The 20,347-nt window shown below is 38.4% G+C and overlaps 2 protein-coding genes across 3 annotated transcripts in view; both read right to left on the reverse strand.

Moving 5' to 3' along the window:
- Positions 1-683, reverse strand: part of LOC122060802 (protein NOI4-like) — a 3,110-nt gene extending 2,427 nt beyond the window's left edge. The window contains exon 1 of the mRNA XM_042623906.1: positions 526-683. Coding sequence (XP_042479840.1) covers positions 526-534 — 9 coding nt within the window. The 5' untranslated portion in view covers positions 535-683. The remainder of the gene's footprint in view (positions 1-525) is intronic.
- Positions 684-2,360: 1,677 nt separating this feature from the next.
- LOC122060785 (callose synthase 10-like) lies at positions 2,361-19,395 on the reverse strand. Of its 2 annotated transcripts, XM_042623896.1 has the most exons (13): positions 19,253-19,395; positions 18,991-19,167; positions 18,850-18,897; positions 18,525-18,683; positions 18,081-18,194; positions 17,897-17,985; positions 17,629-17,787; positions 17,372-17,474; positions 16,275-16,394; positions 4,893-4,943; positions 4,580-4,762; positions 2,757-3,002; positions 2,361-2,679 (listed from the first exon to the last, which is right to left on the reverse strand). In XM_042623896.1, the coding sequence occupies exons 2-12, from the start codon at positions 19,036-19,038 to the stop codon at positions 2,766-2,768; spliced, it is 1,311 nt and encodes a 436-aa protein (XP_042479830.1). In that variant the 5' UTR covers positions 19,039-19,167; positions 19,253-19,395; the 3' UTR covers positions 2,361-2,679; positions 2,757-2,765. The 2 variants fall into 2 exon arrangements, with proteins under 2 accessions (XP_042479830.1, XP_042479823.1); XM_042623889.1 differs by having other exon boundaries at positions 2,361-3,002.
- Positions 19,396-20,347: the final 952 nt, after the last annotated feature.

The following is a 20,347-nucleotide window of genomic DNA, read 5'->3' on the forward strand; positions in this document are numbered from 1 at the left end:
CCCCCCCCCCAAAAAAAAAGAAGAAGAAAAAAAGCCTTCAAAACCTGAACTACAATCACTTACATACATATATAACAAATCATCGCTTCTCATCATTATAAACATCGACTTTGATCAGGTGGGCGGAGGAAGGGGACTAGACCACCTCCACCATGTCCAAATTTCCAAGTTCCATTACAGTCACCACAAAGACAACTTTCTTATTTATCGCAAACGAATCGGAAAAAAAAAAACTCTACTTTTCTCCATCTTATGATATGATTATTATGTTTCTAAAACCAAACATACAAGGCTAACTTTGGAGACCAATGTCCCTACCATAATTCTCATAATTCAGCCCTAAGCTGAGGCAAAACCCTAAATCTCAAAGTGTAATTCATTTGTTCACCCCATACAAAAAGGAATTGAAAAAGCCAACATTGGACGGAGGTGGCGATCAAGTGAGAAAAGAAAAAAACAAGAGACGGAAGGAGAGGGAGAGAAAGAAAGACAAAGAGAGTGGGAGAAGGGAATAAAAATTCTTACCGACGACATGAGGGTATGATCGCGGGGGCTTCGAGTTCCAGAGACGAAGGGAATCGGAGACGACCGCGAAGAAAGAGAGAGGAAGAGAACAGAAAGAAAAGCAAGAAAAAGGAAATCGGAATATAGAGAGAGAGAGAGAGAGCGAGTCTTTAGGGGGAGACTGCCCTTCAAAGCGGACCTGTCATGGGGGTTTTGTCTAGAGGTCTCCCACGTGGCATTCTAACGGTACCCTATTAACATGCTGACATGATGAGATTGACAAAAGTTTGACATGTTGACCATATCTTAATCTACAGCGGTTGAGCAAAAGGACAAAACCGTCATCTTGTGCTGATTTCTTCTATGGTTTCCGGGGTGGAATGTGGGCCCTGCATCAAAACACATTGCGAGGGGAGCGAAATGACTGGTCTAACTACATAAAATGAATAATGACATTTTTATCCATTGGTCCCTTGCATGCACAGGAACCATACTTCTCCACAAGAACATTTCAGGGGAAAAAAAAATTACAGTTGCTTAAGGTTAAAACTAGCATCATGGGGAGCTCACACTCCCTTCAAAATTATTTTGCAAAGAAACGTGATCATCTTGAAGTAAAATCCTCTCAAAGGTCCAAGTATGGGGGTAGAATTGGCAAAAGCAATCCCAAGAACCTTATAATCGACCCTTCATATATGAAAAATGTAATTATCTAGTCTCGAGAACTCTATAAACGGTCCTTTGGAGAAAAAAATCTAATGATCCCATCCCTAAAACCTTAGAATTGACCCTTCATATATGAAAATCTAATGAGCCGTCCAAAATACCTTAGAATAGGCCATTAAGATTTGAAAACCTAATGATCAGGACCCAAAAAACACTATAATCGGCTATTCTAGAATATCCAGAATCAAGATTGAGTATGGCTTGGTCCAATCAGATTTTGATTTTTGCAGATGGCAAGACTCGATTCTAGTTTGACCAAGACAAGAACCCGTCTAGTCAACCCTTTTAAGGGATGTTACAATGATGCTGCTTTCTACAGCTTTGTCTTCTTTTACCCTCTTTTACTTCTTATTGGTACTTCTAAACCTCATCAAGTTGGAACAAAATTATGATTATTGTTGCTGCACTAGTCCTCGACATTAAAATATAAACAATTTATAATTGGTAGCCATTAGATAACAGTCTATTATTAAAAAAATCAATTATTTTTAGTAAATTCTCAATTTTTTTGAGGGGCCGTAGTCTCACATCTCTATACATGTAACATTCTTTGATTGTCAATGTTTTTCTAAAAACTCTTTACGTTCAAAGTAAAAATAAAGTTCTCACAATTATTTAAAAATGACTTACAATTACATCATTTTCCATAACTATCATTACTCGCATGCTTTCCAAATGACTTTACTCTCCTTAAAAGAAAATGTGTTATAAAATGACAATAAAATAAAACTACAAATTATTTGACACCTCAAACAAGGATTGTCAATAAAAAAAATCACTTCTTTTAGCTGTAATTTTTTACTTTAATTACTTTAAGAATTTTTCTCTTGATGTAAATTTTGTTTCAGCGAGATCAAAATGAAAATTCTCAAATAAATTATGCAATTCTTTCAGAAATTCCTATTTAAATATTTTAATAGGTAAATGCATAAATATTTATGTGTGCACAGGTATATAGAGAGCATTTCCCACAAAAACCAATAGAGGTGCTGGGAGTCCAAGTCCAACATGATCAGGGAGAATATAAGATCAGCAAAAGAAACCCATAGGCACCTGTCTGTATTAGAACACATTAGTTTCACTCTAAATTCTCTTTTGGGGAGATACCATGTGAAATCATTGCAATAATCTTGGTCTAGAGTCAAAAATCACTATTGGAATCGGAGAGTTTTATATAAAAATGCAACCCATGAGGAAGGAAGATGGAAATGAAGAAACAAAGAATCCCAAAGATGATGAAAAATAAAATGCCTAAATACAAGTGTACAACAACATTTAAGTAAAATCCCCTGTACATAGTGCACACTCCAGTTTCCCTACATGCTTCAGCTATGTAATTCACAGGTCAGATATACAGAACATAGTACAAACACCAACCGAGCTGCAGCTGTTGAGTGGATAATCGAGCCTGATCTTGATACCGATAAGGAGGATGGCCATCTGTAGGTCCTGGTCACATGCTTCATTTAAGAAATAAACTCAAGGTAGATTGCAGAAGAAAGCCATCGTATTTATCAGAAACAAACCATTTATGTTTAAGCCTGAACATTGGCTTTGTTTCCGGCTAGGATGAGGGATATCTCCAGCCCTCTGCTGAATGCTTGGTTAAAGAGAAGACGTGACTGGAAGGTAGATACAAATGGGAACCATGACAACACTGCCACTGGTACAAATATAATTATACCCATCCCAGCATCATAATATCGGCCAAACTCACGTACTGAATCCCAAAGTCCCAATCTCCTTACTATCTGCTTCCATGTGATGGCCAGCTGTAGAATGCATAAAAGCAGGAGGTTATTAACATAAAATGCAATAAATCTAAGCTTGATGAGAACATCAAAGAGCCGGTAAAGGTTGTCAAAACAACAACCATAATCTGACCCCCAAGACAAAAAAAGGAAAATATATTTAAAATCCTTCGTATGAACACCATCCAAAAACCTATAGTTTAATCTCTACATACAGCAGAAACTCGAAAGGTAAAATTATATCTTATACCCTAGTCAAAGTATTTTGGTTGCAAAAACATATAAAATGACCAAAATACCCAAGTAATAACAATTCTAAATAAGAATTTTTGGTCCATTTTTGCTAATCAAATGCTAACAGAACCTCAAACTGTAACAAAAAAGCTAGATTTCTTTAGAATATTTCTGACACCTCAATTGTGAATTTTCATCCAACAAATCCTAACCACGATGCTAATGGGTTATTAGACAAGATTTTACTCATTGCATTTGACAGATACAAAAACTGGATGTCAGGTTTTCTAGATATAATTCATTTATGGGGAATTGATTCATGTCCAGGAGGGTAGCCTCTGATAGTGCTTCCATCTCTCTATCTCTATCCTTTCCCCCCTGAAATGACCTATCTGCTCCCTGAAATGATTCCTTTCCAGGGGCACTCATTGGGTGTTTCCTGCTGGCATAGGCTATGCTCCTGGACAGGAAACACTTTCCCTTCATTTATTGATGCAATTAAAAGTCAAGAAACAGTAATTGTTTTGATATTACATGAGATAGACTGATTACTTTTATGGGATTACTTGACATCCGCCGAAATATTTAGAATGTGGGAAAGTACGAATTTATTTCACTTTCCCAAGTCTTATCTTGCTGTATTTTTAAAAATCGGGTTAGATGAGTCTCAGGTTAGAAAGCCTTTTTAGGTGTTACTGGCTTTAAAGTTTCTCCCTTAACAAAGGGACTCAAGTTATTAGTCCTAAAGCGTTAGGAAGTTTCTTATTTGGGGGTAATGTCATGTAGAGTCGGTCGTTAGCTAACTTGATGCTTTCATAGAAACCCTGTTCTAGTGAAGGGATTGTTGATTAGTGTTGTGGAGACTTGGAGCATCACGCCTTATTGGACTTGACCACAGATATTTCTGGAATATAAGACATTCAGAAGGTTGTTACACAGGAAAGGGAGTCTTTAAAGTTATGGGATGGTCCTGTAATTCCCGAAAACACTAAAGGTAAATCTCTGAAAGATCATATTCCTACAGCTAAAAATTCTGTGCTGGTAATTTGCCCTTATGGCACCAGATGTGTGCTCAATAAGATTCTTGAATTGTCTTCCTTAATCACAAATACAGTTTTACTCAGCAGATCATCCAATGGGCTAAGCAAGCCAAATAATCCAGATAAAAAATCAGGACAGTCGAAGAATTATTTAGATCTACATTTTCCGAAAATCCTTCCATTGTCTTTTGAGTCGTTTAGATAAAAATTATGACTCACTGACCCAGTTGTTCTCGTATACGATCCTATTGAACCATCTCTTTTTTGTTTTGCAACTTGATGTAGGAATGAGTAACAAAGGATGTTGACACATAATTAACTTACCGATAGAATAGCCCAGCCAGTAGGAATATATGCTAGGACACTGGCAAAAATATCTAGAATTGATAGATTAGTGAAGGCAACAACAAGGCATAGTGCAGCAATAAGAGTTAAAAACAGAGTTCCCTGTATAAAACGCATCAACAACTGTATGTTGGTTGACTTTTGGGGGCTAAAGGTGAAGATCTGCACAGCAATAGAAGGTATAAGTACATAAATGAAAACTTAGCAGGAAAATAAAAGCATACATAATTTTCCTTGTAGTGGTGCTGAATATAAAGGCCAAAAAACAAAAGATACTAGAAATTGTGCAAACCTTGAATATCATGACAATCGCCACGAGCACAACCCACGAGAAACCATAAATCTGGAGATGGAAGGGGAACCGTTATTTCAATGAGAAATTGAGCTATAACTTAAGAAAGCATGGTTAATATCAGTACCCTATAATGTTTCCCTCTTTATTCATTCATTATTGATGTAGACGGGTTCCATTAATTCTGGTTAAGGAATTGCTGACATTTATTTGATTCTGCTTTCACAAAGATTAAGAGCTCATTCTGAAACTCCTGATGTTTTAACACATCTGAAAATCTACTTCAACCAGCTTTCCAATGTTCTAAATCTTAATGCAGTCGAAAACCATCTTCTAGATCATCATGCAGTCAGAGCGCATTGATGGAACTGTTATGTCGGCTTTGTAGGGGTATAATTGTATGCCATATTATATTTCTGTCTTTTAAAGCTTAAAGGAAAATTCTACAAGACTGTTGCACGACCGACTATGATGTATGGGCGGAATGTGGGGCAGTTAGGAAGTGTCATATAGAGAAGCTATATGTAGCGGAGATAAATAAGTTAAGATGGATGTGTGGCAAAACTAGGAAGGATGAAGTAAGGAATAAATGTATTAGAGCTGATTTGGGAGTTTCACCGATAAATGAAAACCTCCAAGAAAGTTGTTTGAGGTGGTACGGCCATGTTCAACGGACGCCTAGGGATGCCCCAGTAAGGAAGAGAGATCTACTAATCTGATTCCGATTGAAGGAGCTAAACGAGTTAGGGGTAGACCTAAAATGGCCATAGTAGTAGTGAGGAATGACATTGTAGCTCCCCCCATCACAAGAAAAGGTCACTCACCTTTCTGTGCCTTATCCCCAAGAAAGATGGGACTGCTCCCTCAACCGACTTCAGGCCCATCTCTCTGTGCAACCTCTACAAATTCATTGTTAAATTTTGGCTAATCAGATTCAATTGGTCATTGATTCCCTGGTCAATGCTAATCAATCTACCTTCATTGTGGGTAGGAGCATTGCTAACAACATTATGCTCTTATTGTCAGAGGATTTGAGAGCAAGTCCCACTCCTCAGCTGCTCTCCTCAAAATAGATATTCGTAAGGCATTTGACTCCATCCGCTGTGATTTTATCACTAAAGTCCTTCTCTAGATGTCCTTTCCTCCCTCTTTTGTCTACTGGATTCACTCCTGCATTTCCTCCCCTTCCTTCTCAGTCATGATCAATGGTAGTCCTGCGGGATACTTCTCTTCTTCTGTGGGTATTAGGCAAGGTTGTCCCCTCTCCCCTTTCCTCTCTTGCTCTTGAGGTTCTCTCTCGCTCATTCAGTCCTCCACGGACCAACACCTTATCTCCCCGATTCCCCAATGTAAAGCCCTTATGCTCACCCATCTTGCTTTTGCTGACGATCTCATGATCTTTTCCAGAGCTGACCCTTCCTCCATCTCCTCCATCATGTCTTCCCTCCATTTCTTTGAATCCTTATCTGGGCTTTGAACCAATCTTCTTAGTCCAACCTCTTTCTTTCTAGTGTTTCTATCCCTTATCAATCTAGGCTCCTTGACCTCATTGGTTCTTCCCTTGGGTCCCTGCCTGTCAAATATCTTGGCCTCCTCTTATCCCCGCCAGGCTGTCAGCCCACCACTGCTCTCCAATTCTTTATCTCCTGAGGAAAAGGCTCTAGCATTGGAAAGGTAAGCGTGATGGGATAGCCTTAGTGAAAAGAGGGGAAATCAGAATAGCAGGGGGAGGAAGGGATCATACAATTAGATACTGCACAAATCCAACCAGGGAGGGAGAGAAATCGCATAAAGAAGGGGGAGGGGAAGAATCATTCACATCCCTCAGGCTCTCAAACATCAACTCAATTCATCATTCTTCAAATATGTCCAATTAGAGTACATTAGCTCCTCTATATAAAGAGGGCAGACTAGCAGTCATAACCTAACTAGGAGTTAGACTCCAAGTAGGATTAGACCTTACATAATAGTTGTACTCCAAGTAGAACTAGACTATAACTCCAACATGGAGTAGGATTAGAACTCCAACACTGAGTAGGTAACTAACTAGTCATTCACTAATAGCTGACTCAAACTGAAATAACAAAGAAAATAGACTCAAAACATGACTCTAACTAAACACATGGGATCAAAGGCCCAACACATACATAACCCAACCCAACACTTATTTGCAATAAAACAATCCCATTAAGCGACTTGTCTACATCAATTCTCCCAATGTTGAGAAAACTCGTCCACGAGTTTTGTAGAACGGGAGAATCAACACCAATCGATCAATATCCAACTTTTCCTGTATGAAGTACCCATCAAAACCATGATCGAATGCTATGAAATCCACGAGGTGAAGTTCAAAGGTGAAGTAGTGACTCGGAAAAATAAAATCGATTGGTTCATTGAAGAGATCAACTAATTTAAAATTTTCGAAAAGTTGATCTTCAACTTCCAACAGTGTCATCTCATCTTCTACCACTGGTGGTTCATCTTCTGGTTTGTCTACATGATGTTCAACGGCTGAGATCACATAGTTGAAAGTAGAGTGTGCTAAGGATTTGAAGTCCGTGCAATGTCGTTGAGCCTCATCAAGCTTCACTTGCATCAATTGCATTTGTTGACGGATATCCAATAAAAGGTCTAGATCCATCGGTCAATTTTGCTTTTTCTTTTTTGGAGGGAATAGGGAGAGAAAGGGAGTTGCGTTTCAGTAGAGCAAGGGATCCTTCGGCTTTGATACCAAATTGATAGGGTAGCTTTAGGGAAAAGAGGGGAAATCAGAATAGCAGGGAGAGGAAGGGATCACACAATTAGATATTGCACAAATCCAACCAGGGAGGGAGAGAAATCGCATAAAGAAGGAGGGGAAGAATCATTGACACAACCCTCAGGCTCTCAAACATTAACTCAATTCATCATTCTTCAAATCTGTCCAACTAGAGTACATTAGCTCCTCTATATAAAGAGGGCAGACTACCAGTAAAAAAACCTAACTAGGAGTTGGACTCTAAGTAGCAGTAGACCTTACATAATAGGAGTTGGACTCCAAGTAGGACTAGACTAGAACTCCAACATAGAGTATGACTAGAACTCCAACACGGAGTAGGTAACTAACTAGTCATTCACTAATAGGGAAACCTAAGCTGACTTAAATTGAAATAACAAAGGAAATAGACTCGAAACAGGACTCTAACTAAACTAATGAATTAAATCCCATTTTCCTACTTTCTTCCCATATTTTAAGCCCATTAAAGTGGCTCATTACAAAGAAAACATATGGGATCAAAGGCCCAACACATACATAACCTAACCCAAGGCTTATTTGCAATAAAATAAGCTCATTAAGTGACTTATTTACATCAAAGCTGCTCTCTTATGCTGGCCGCTGGTCCTCATCAGATCAGTGTTGCAATCCATGTACCCCTAATGGTCATGTGTCTTTCTTCTCCCTACCACCTATAACGCCATTGACACCCTTTTGTGTTCCTTTGGAAAAGAACTGATTCCTCCAAATTCCTCAAGCTAATGAGTTGGGCCAAAGTTTGCCTTCCCAAATCAGAAGGTGGCCTGGGCCTAAGAAAGATAAAATATGTCAATACTACTAGCATTCCCAAGCTCATTTGAAAGATTGGCTCGAAGTAGAAGAGCATCTGGTCTGGGTCTACTACTCTCCCATCTGAAATGATTCCATTTGGACTCTCCCCTTCTCCTGATGCCTCTTAGATCTGGCACAAAATTCTTAGCAAAAGATCATTGGCACTCGGTGCTATCTCTTACTCCATCGGCAATGGCTCCTCTACCCATAGTTGTCATGGCATCGCCAAGACGGCGATTTGACGTCCTGGCGGAAAAAGAAGTTCATGGTAGTGCTACGATTTACGTGACACAAATGGCGGTCGCCATTGGTTGATCGGCGGCACCGCCATGGACGCCAGTCATGCCTAATTCACTAGGCAGTCAATTTTTTGTAAAATGCAGGGTGATTTTGATAAGGCTATGTTGATTTTTGATGATTTGATGTTGCTTAATGTTGGTTTTATATGTTATAGGGTATAAACTGTAGGCTTGTAGCATGCTAAATAACTTTAGAAAATAAGGAAAATAAAAAAATAGCATACTAAATAACTTTAGAAAATAGGAAAAATAAAAAATGACACATGGGCAATTTGACCGCCATGGCAACGCCATAACGGGCAATTCATCGCCAAATCGATTAGCCAAGCCTCCACCGCCTTGACATCAATTTGAAGCCGTGACAACTATGCCTCTACCTCTCTTTGGCTAGATCCCTGGCATCCTTCTTTCCCTGATCACCCCCTGTATCCTCTACTCCTCGGTCCTTCCCAGTTGCGCTTTTGTGGCCTCCATTATCTCTCTTTGCGAGTGGTCCCCTCCTTCCTCTCCTCCCCCCTAGCTGATCTTTTGCCCTTCTCCCCATTCCCCCTGGTTATAGGGGAAGAGACGATAAGATCATCTGACTTCCCTCCTCTACTGGCTAGTTCACATCGGCCTAAGCTTGGAACCACATTCGCTTCTTTAGTCCCACTGCTCCTTGGCACAAAATCATCTGGCTCAAAGGTCAAATCCCCTGCCACAACTTTATTACCTGGCGCACTCTTTCCAACTGCCTTCCCATGCAATCGTTCCTCATCTATCGGCACATTCCAGTCTCACCCTCTTGTGTCTTTGCTGGGATGGTGTTGAAGACCCTGATCACCACTCTTTCTCCTACCCATGGTTTTAAGTATCTCCGATACCGATACCGATACGATACCCTCCGATACGTATCTTAAATTTAGCCGATCGATACGATACACATCGATACGATACATGAAATTTTTAAAATCCTTTCGTATCGATATATATCCTACAATACATACCGATATACATCAATATACCACCAATACACATTGATACGATACGATATGCCTCGATACGTCTATGAAAATTATAAAATTGAGGTAAAATGTACTTTGATGTGAGCTCCAAGCTTGCGTATCGGTAAGTATCGGTATGTATCGATCGGTACGTATCGGTATATATTGGCACGTATCGGTGAGTATCGGTATGTACCGATACAATGCGCTATGGTCATATAATGGCCAAGATGGGTAATTTTTCAAAAAAACATAATTTTTTGTTGGGGTCCCCCTAAGTTTTTTTTTTTGTTGTGCCTTCCCTCCCTTTGAGGATTTAGGCTTTGTTCCCTTTCCTTACCCCCTTGTATATTCTCTCTTCCGTTTGGTAATAAAATTATTTATTCATCCAAAAAGAAATATTTTATATGGGTTAAGGGTAGAATTTGACATTTTATGAAGTAGGTGAAAATTTGGAATTTTCATTGGGTTGGATAAGAATGAAATTTGTTGAATTGAATAGGGTAAAAGAGGCAATACGTCACCCATTTGGTGGATTAGTTTTATATCAATTACCTTTTGTGGATAGACAATATAAATATATTAAATCTTATCAAGCAATAGAAAAGAAATGAAGAGAGAAGAGAATTAATTCTGGTGGGAATTTATTAAAAGTATATCTTAATTGAGATGCATTGCTGTCTTACGATGTAGACATGAGGAAAAGTAGGAGACAAGAAAGGATGGGTGTACTTTATAACAAAAATATGATAGTAGAAAGAGGTAGTGGTTGGCTTGTTTTTATAAAGATATAACAGTAATATACTAAAATAGAGAGTTGTACGGTGAGTGGGAATACATCTTTGAGTGGGATACAACAACAACTAAGAATTTTCCCAACTGAATGGGGTCGACTACATGGATCAGTTAAAGAAAAATATAAAAAAAAGAAGAGGGAAAGGGGAAAAATAAAGAAAAGAAATGAAACAAAGGCAATGCAACACCTCCGGGCCATCCCACCTAAAGGCAGTCAGCAACATGGATCTTTATCCTCCAAATTGCTCTATTTGATGTCATACAAAAGTCAAGACCTAGCTTTTGCATGACTTTCCTTACCAAATCTTCAATGGTCATTTTTTTTGGGTGAATTAGGCTCTGCATTGTAACGATTCTGTTTTTTAAACATGATTTTGGGACTGGCACACTTTTTTGCATTTCTGTTTTTCTGGAGTGATTATGCGTAAAAAATACTGTATGGTAACCCCAAAAGAAAATTGATTTTGTAACCTGGAAGAAACAGAACCCCGTATGGTTCGCACTTAACAGAACCATTTCTATTAGAAACCAATATTTACATAAAAAGACATATCACCATGGGTGTCAAAGTTGTAATTTTTAAATAAAATCTAAAGATAGTCAATGGTTTTCTAATAAATTTTAAGTTATAAAACCATTATTACACAAATGAATAAAGTCAAAATAAGACATAAACAAGAATAATGATATGATCAAGTTCCATATCAACAACACGGTTGTCACGTCAAATATGAAATATTTCGGTGTGTTTCCTTGCGATCGATTAATATGATGGTCATATCCTCCTTGTGGATAATTCTTGAAACCATTATTATATTTGCGATCATCAATATCCTCATCGGGATGGTGGTTGTCTACCCACATGAAATGTCCTACATGGGTTTCATTTGTGGGACATTTGTAAAACCATACTGGGTTTCTTTTGGCATGAGATACCTTCAACACCATCTGACCTTGTCCACATGGACACATGGGTCCTTCACCTTGCATTTCTCTGTAAGACAATTAATTATATGCAATCGATCCACAAGTTATCTTAATTCGGAATTTTCTTCAGACCAATAGCTTCGGTAAAAAAATTCTAGAAATCAAGATTTTGTTTAATATGTCTTACTAGAGACTCCTACAGTCCTCACATTAAATTAGTAGATAAGGTTGTTTGGACTTGGAGGCCTCAATTCATGAAACTGTTTTTTGGTGTTATCTTTAATGAAAATTATACCATATAGAGGTTATTGCCTCCATTGGTTGGCCCTTGTATCCTTTTGTTGTGTAGACATTGATGCTTCTTTTAATATTTAGCTCAACAAATAAAAGGAGAAAGGACATTGAAAGAGAAAAAATGATTTCCTCAGCAGTCAACAAGGCTTCGATTTGATCATATCCCTTTGACCCTGTATGCTCTGAGATTTTGTCACTGAATTGATAAACTGATTCGGGGGGTGAAATTGAATAACTGATTGGGCTCCATCTCATTGAACTCCAATCTCTTCCTTTTGAATATAGAAATCCCCATGATAGTAGACCTTCCCACCAAAAACTTGTCTAGTTCTTCCAGGAACTCCCCATCCTCTACATGACTAGTTGAAATTTCTGGTCTTCCCCTCCCAGAGTGTTCATATAGAAGCTGACCAGCAATTCAAATCAAGAAAAAGAAAAAGGAACAAACAACCCTCAGAGGATGTATTAGGCCTGTCGATAATAGAGTATAGTGATAGATGAATTCAAGAGGAAAATAAGTACAATGATACACCACAGAATATCCTAGGTCTAGGCAGCTTCTTCATCCACAAATCCTTACTAGAAAAATCCGTGAAGATCAATGAGGTTTATAAGAACGTCCAATAAAATCCAGCAATAATATCTAAGCATAGGAAAGTAAAAAAAAAAAAAAAAAAAAAAAAAAAAAAAAAAAAAAAAATTGAAAACCTGCAAAATAAGCAAAACCATTGGGGAGAGGGAGAGGGAGAGGGAGAGGGAGAGAAAGAGAAAGAGAAAGAGACAGAGAGAGAAAGGGAGCGATCGCATGGTGATGGCAGATCGAAGACGGTGATGGCTCTTACTCTTTGTTTCAGCGATCCCCTTCTCTTCTCTGGCCGTTCTCCAAGTGCAAAATGGTGTTAGGGTTTACAATACCCTTGAAATACACCTTTTGTTATGTTTTGAAGGTAATTTCCCCATTTACCCTTCTTAACTTAAGTCACCTATCTATTTTGGCGCCTTTTGCTCAGAATCAATTATGAAAATGAAAAGCAAGCTTTTCATGCTCCAAAAAAAGGGTTCCAAAGCCTCATAAGTGCCCGGTTCATTTAAAAAAAAAAAAGAATTAAACCGGACTTACCATACAGTTTTTACCCCATTTCTGTTCCAAAAAAATGAAAAAACATCAGAACTCATTTTTTAGAACGTTACAGTACAGAGCCTTAATAAATGCATTAAAAGAAGGGGGATGGAGAATATACCCACAAAGGGAGATTACAAACCCTATAAGGGTTACCAAAGTCCAAAAAAGACAGCATTCAAGGCCCAATGGGCATGAGGAGTGGAAGACATGTCATTTGAGACATGTCTAATACAACACAAAGTAAAGGAGCCAAAAGCCCAACAACAAAATCAAAAGCCCACATGGGCTGAACAAGAACCCAGAAGCCGAAGGAGGAGGGGCAAACAGGAAAATTTGAGGTAGGGTTCCACCAAACCCTATCAATGGTCATTTTAGGTCAGCTCCCTAGCTCTTCTATTTCCTTCCCATTGGATCTAATCACTCCTCCACATTAGAGCATCCTAAGGCCTCCTCTGAACATGGCCATACCACCTTAAGTGGCATTCTCGAAGTCTGTCTTGAATCAGGGCCACTCCCAACTCAGCTCTTACCCTGTTATTCCTCACTCTTATCTCTCTTAGTCTTGCCGCACATCCATCTCAACATCTGCATCTCTACAACACTCAATTTATCTGTGTTACGCTTCTGTCGCATCTTGACTGCCCAACATTCTGCCCCATACAACATAGCTAGTTTTTCCAGTAGAACTTTCCTTTAAACTTGAGAGGAATACGTCGATCACACAACACTCTAGATGCACTTCTCCACTTCACCTTTCTTGCTTTAAGAGAGACATCATCCATCATCTATCTCACCATTGTTATTAAAAGTTAACCCCAAATATTTATAAAACACTTTGCAGAATCTCTCTCCTCAAGTTTCACCACATCAGTATCCGTCCTTGAGCTACTAAAGTTACACACTATATAATCCATCTTCGTTCTATTCATCTTAAGACCTCTTGATTCTAAAGTAGATCTCCATAACTCCAACTTATCATTAATCCCTTCCACTGTCTCATCCACTATAACGATATCATTAGCAAAAAGCATAAAACACGGAACCTCTCCTTGAATATTCTTGGTTAAATCATCCATGATAAACGTAAACAGATAGAGACTTAAAGCAGATCCTTGATGTAACCCAATGGTAATTAGGAACTCATTACTATCACCTCCTAAAAATCTTACACTAGTTAGCATGCCCTCATACATGTCTTTAATTATGCCCACATACATACTGGACACCCCTTTCTTCTCCAATGCATGCTAGATTAGCTCTCTGGGGACTCTGTCATAGGCCTTTTTTTAGGTTGATGAAGACCATATGAAGATCCTTCTTGTAAGTTCTTGATTTTTCCATAAGCGCTTGTAGAAAGTAAATCGCTTCTGTCATGGTTCTCCCAGGCACAAAACCAAATTAGTTCCTCGACACCATAGATTCTCTTCTTATGCGGACTTCGATGACCTTCTCCCACAATTTCATAGTATGACTTATGCTTTTATAGTTATTGCAGCTTTGTATATCGCCTTTATTTTTGTAGACTAGAACAACAATACTTCTCCTCCATTCATCAGACATCTTTCTCGTGTCCATAATTTTGTTAAACAACCTTATTAGCCGGGCAACCCCACACACTCCCAAACCCTTCCATATTTCAATTGGTAACTCATCTGGGCCTGGAGTCTTACCTACTTTCATCTTACTCAGGACGTCTTTAACCCCAGTCACTCCTATCTTACAGACATATCTATGATGCGTGCTGTAATAATGTATACTCTCATTATTCCTCCATGTGTTGTCTCCATTTAGTAAGATGCAAAAATACATAATCCATCTCCTGTTAATGTCTTCATCCTTTACAAGTACTCTACCATCACCACCCTTAATACATCGAACATTATCAAAATCTCTACTCTTCCCGTCTCAAATTTTAGCTATCTTCTAAATATCTTTCCCCCTTCCTTAGTGTTTAGATTATTGTAGAAGTCCTCATATTTTCTCACCCGTGCTTTCTCCACATTCTTTCTTGCCTCATTTCTAGGAACCTTATACCTCTCTTGATCTTCGGCCTCCTTAGTCCTTTGCTAAATCTTAAAATTGTCTTTCTTGAGCTTAATGGCTGCTTGCACTTCCTCATCCCACCACCAAGTTTCTCTAAGGGCTATAATATGTAATATCCTACTTGAGTGTGACCTTTCTTATGTTAAAGGACTAGAGAGAAAATAGGAAAGTTTAGTTCTCACACATATAACAGTTAAGAGTTTATATAAAGGTAGGAATCTCAATCCTTCTTTGGTGTGCAAGTTGTCCCTATATCAAGAAGAGATAGGCGAGAGAGAGGTGGTTTTGGTTTATACGGAAGAAGAGGTAGAGGGGGATGGAAAGAGAAAAAGAGAGAGTAAGAGTGAGTAGGAGGAGGTGATTAATATATTATACTATTTTATTATTATGATAGGGATACATATAATAGTGTTTTCTTTTGTATGGGTTCTTTATTATTAAAAAAAAGGACAAAGCATATTAATATAAAGAAAAAGGAAGAAGCAAAGGGCCAAATCCTGGGGGATTTTCTTCACATTGGGGATTTGTCCATAAGAAGGAGAATAGAGGAGAGAAAGATTAAGAGAGAGAGAGAGAGAGAGAGAGAGAGAGAGAGACCAACAGAGGGGAGAAGCCAAGAGAGATCAAGGAAGGTTGAGACTGGGATGAAAAACAGAGAATGGCGAAGGCCGGGAATTTGTGTTCAGATGAGGGTATCCCAAGCAGTAGGTGGAAATTAACATGATTCACCTGTTATGCATGGGATTTTCTATTGTATGTGCGTATGCTTTGAATGGTTTCAAGCGTATTTTACATGTACGAAAAGTTAATGAAAATCAATGATTTATGATGCATGTTTTGGAAATATAATTTGTTTCATACGAAAGGAGTGGATGGTTGTGGATTAGCCCCCAATTGATGTCTCCTCCTCTATTATCTCCCCCCCTAATTGATGTCTCCTTTTGCTAGTTGGGATTAGCCCCCCCTCACCCCCTAGAGCTTGTTCCTTTTTTGGATCACCCCTTCTTCCCCCCTTGTATATTTCTTCTTCTTGGTAATGAATTATTTATTCATCAAAAAAAAAAAAAGAGGGACCTTACACCTCAAGTTATACTAATACAGAAACGGAACTGCATCCTTTATCATGCGTATCCAGACTTAATCACAGCAACAAAATTAAGTAGACAATGCAACAGATAATGCAAAAGGAATGATAGTTGAACCAGGATAAATCATCATGTATATGCAGATAACACGAATAAAAAATAGTCCACAAACTTTTCCTTCCCCCACCCACCCCTTGGTTTGGGGTGGGGGGTGGATAGTGAGGGTCATAGAGGTAGAAAAGCATACCGCCAGTGAAGTGTTATTTCCAGTGAGATGGAGCTTGTAGACAATGCCATACTGGAAGAAGAAAAATCTCAAGCTTAAAATGGTTTCCAATATCCGACCTCTCAATGTTTGGATATGCATCTGTAGAAACAGAGGAGAGAGAGAGAGAGAGAGAGAGAGAGATCGTAAGACATGGAGAGACAAACGGAGAAAGATGGACAAACAAAATATACTCAAAACCACTGAGATCACAGAAATTTAAGAGCATTGGGGGTAGCAGATAAATTTTTATTGAGCAATATTAACACCTACAAAAATTTAAAACTACATATACAATTGTAATGTGCTGATACGCAACCTCAAGACACTAACAAGAATAACATCTTAAGATATTTAGCAAGATCCAGGTTACAGAACCATAGTTTTTAAACATGAATTCACATGCACAACAAAAATCCAAATATGAGCATATTTTTAGACAATTGAAAATCCGGAGCATATTTCACTTACCTCCTTTTTTTTTTTTTTTTTTTTTTTTTTTAATAGAAGAATAAAAACGATAAGGAAAATTATTATTGTTATTATTATTATGGCAAAGGTATGTTATTTTTCCAAATGTCATAAGACATCTATTCTGCCACATGAATAAAATGTCCATTCCAACAGTTGGATAGACAGGACATCTATCAAATAGCTCCTTTGTATGGGCACACATTCTGTGTATGTCGATGCATGTGTACCAGTACCCTAAACATTAACTTTACACTCTCCCATCTCTGAGTGGGAAGAGACGATTTAGATAAAAAAAAACCCATAAAATTGAATGGCTCAAATTTGTTACGATTCCAGAATCCTGCATTCAACCGAAGGGAAGCTAACCTGCGGCTCAGACAGAATGGTCTGCCACAGGTCTTTCCCTTTATTATATATTACTTTAGCAATTAGCCAGGGACAGGAATACCCCTGCACCCTAAGCAGTATATAAGCAATATCGAATAGACCAAAATACCCCTAAAACTCAACAATATTTATATTGTGATTTTCGGAAAAATCATTTTCCATTGTTACATGGAAAACTACCCAAAAGATAACTACACAATTATGGTAGAATACCCAACCTGTTCCTCATCCCACCATGATTCCCAACTGTTTTCTCCCTTTACTCCAACTCCACCTTTATAAAGAAGCCAACTGATCCAATCATTGAAGTCCTCCACAGTCCTGTGTCTCACACAGGAAAAAAAAAAAATGAGGTCCATACACAGTTTTGTGAGAGACACTGATGAAAGAAAAATAAGAGTATATTTAACAACATGCAGTTACAAAAGTATGTTCATTAAAAACTGCCAAAAATAATAAATTTCATCTTACTTACTTCTGCCATTCAAATCCTGATGGATTAAATATATACGGAGCAAAGAGCCACGACATGACAAGGAACCAACTGCTGAGAGTAAGCAGAACAAAAGAAACTGCACCTCCATTCGTATAGCCATATGCTATGTAAACTATAAGAAGCATTGCCACTTCAAGCCTGCATATAAAAAATTTGAAGATTGGAAAGCAAATGAGCTCAAAACTTTTAACAGCACAAAAACACAAGAAGAAACATCAATTTAACCTATACAAGAAACAAAACTTACGCCTTCACGAAATGACTTCGTGAATAAAGCCTGTAATTTTCAGCAAACTTGATGTGACGGACCACAAAGCCTCTACCTGTTGCTCTGTACTGTTGGTGAGGTTTTTACATGTAATTGTCAGCATTCTTATTTCTTAAAATATGGCACAAACTTCTTGAGATAATAGTTCAAAAAGAGGTCATACTTTTGCACCTCCATGGAGTATTGTACGCCCAAAATAATGAGTTCTAGTTCCTAAAGAGAATGTGAAGAAAACAGAACACAACTGTAGTTGCATGGTGATAAAACTGAAAACAGCCTGCAAAAGTTTAAAGCGCAATTAGAAACCAAAGGCAATAAACCTCTATATGCTGGTATAACATTAAGAAACAATAAACAGAAAACCAGTTTCAGTAGCTTTCACCCTGAAAATACAATGGGAAAGAATGAAACTGAAACCGCTCATACTTGACGTTTTTACTACTAATATTACTGGTTCAGCACAAGCAACTAGTGTGGTCCCATACCCATCCAAAAAACAACTAGTTTGGTCCATGGCTTGTCTGAACAAAGCTAATGTTTTATTTGCAGAGCAAACAAATGAAGTACTTCTACATCACTGGAAGTCACAATATTTATATGAACTAACCTTCAACAATCCAAATTCAAGTACAAATCCCATTATCATTGGGACGGCAGTGAAAATTCCTATCTGGAACAAGAATTGAGTATTTAAAACTGCATCCAGTGCTGTGTTACCCGACAATTTAGCCAGCCTGTTAATACCACTATCAACACCAGAGAAAGCCTGAAAGATTTGGCAGCACCTTGATTGTTAAAAATATGAATATTATTAATGCTAAAAATTATTATATCACCTTGTCTAGAGAAAATGAAATTCAATCCCAGATGAACAATTCATGGAAAAATCATGGAATCAAAGGTAAACAAGGATATATAGTACGTCACATTACCAAATAAGCTCTTCCATATAGAAAAATGTAAACAGTAAGAACGGTCATCTGCACAAATAATGACTTTGTCAGAAGCTTCCATCTAACTTAGGACAACAAATATTAATTCAAACAGTTGTTACATAAAACAGAAGTGCATACCATTGTGCACACATAAAAACCAACAGTTGTGAAGTAGAACGATAGCATTCTGAAAAAGTCAAAAAGTTGTCCAAGCCGGTATATGTCCCTGCTTAAGACTTGTTCTCCATTTCCACCAGCTACTTTGCCTTCAAATAGGGCAATTTGGTTCAGCCCAACATCTCTCCCTTTCCCTACCTGTATGTAAGAGCATAATAAAAATAGATTGATGAAAGATCTTTGAATTCAACAATCATACAGAAGGCTTTAGAAGAAATGAAACCTGAATGTATTCATGGTGTGTAATGTTACCCTGCCGTAACGTAGAATTGAACCCTGCATCAGTATTTAATTCGTTGATATCAGTAACAAGTGACACTTTTCAATAAATAAAAGCAAAAGACCTATTATTATCTTGGAAGAGGTACACAAATGGTATATTATTTAACCAGTACCACTGAGCCAGGAAAGTCTGGACAAGTAAAATATAAGAGAGAAAGAGTGAGTATGGTCCAATTGAAGTTCACCGTATCATTTTCTTAGGTAAAGCAAATAGTATGTAGAGGTGGTGCTCATAGAGATCTTACAAATTCTCCTGGTTCTTTTCTTGGTTCTGTTTTCTCCTCTTTTTATTCCCTCTGTTTTTTTACTCATTTTGTAATACTTGAAGCATGGTATCAGAGCTCCATTTTGTCCTGGCGAGAGAGCCCTAGCCATCTCTCTCACTTTCAAGTGGTCTCTCCCACACCCCTAGCATCATCCCCTACTCTGTTTTGTCTTGGCGATAGCCGAGCTCTTTGCCGGCTGGCAGCCGCTCAGCCTGCTCTTGTCTAGTGTTTATCACTCAAAGGTAAACCCTAGCCAAGCTATTTACGACATACAAACGCAAGTTGTAAGGATTCTTCTCTAATTTCTTGAGAGAGGTCAGAATATCTTCCAACTGGTCAGCCGACAATTTGCACACAGCCTAGGTAAGGAAAGCATGTCCCCATCCCCGACACTCTCTCGCCCACCTCCCCACCCCCACCCCCGACTTTGTCTTGATCACTCCCCCATTCCCTGTTCTCTCTCGACCTGATCTGGTAAGGAAAGCTGATCCCTACTTTTACTCACCCAACTCAGTTAGATAAAACTTACCTCCGTCTCCCGACTATCTCGCCTCCAGTGGCCTCACCGCTTCATCCTGACAGCCTCCATCCCCCATATCCTACACCTGCAGCCCCAATCCCTGAGAAATCGATCCCTACCTCTTATCTCCCACACGAACTCTCTCCACAACCTGAACCATCTTGCCCAATCTCATCTCCATCCCCAACCCTAACCAACGGTTGAATGTGAAAAATAAAAGTGTGGAGAAAGATCCAACAGTTGGGTTTAA

The sequence above is a fragment of the Macadamia integrifolia genome, chromosome 2 (genome assembly GCF_013358625.1).
Source record: "Macadamia integrifolia cultivar HAES 741 chromosome 2, SCU_Mint_v3, whole genome shotgun sequence".
Classification (NCBI taxonomy): Eukaryota; Viridiplantae; Streptophyta; class Magnoliopsida; order Proteales; family Proteaceae; genus Macadamia; species Macadamia integrifolia.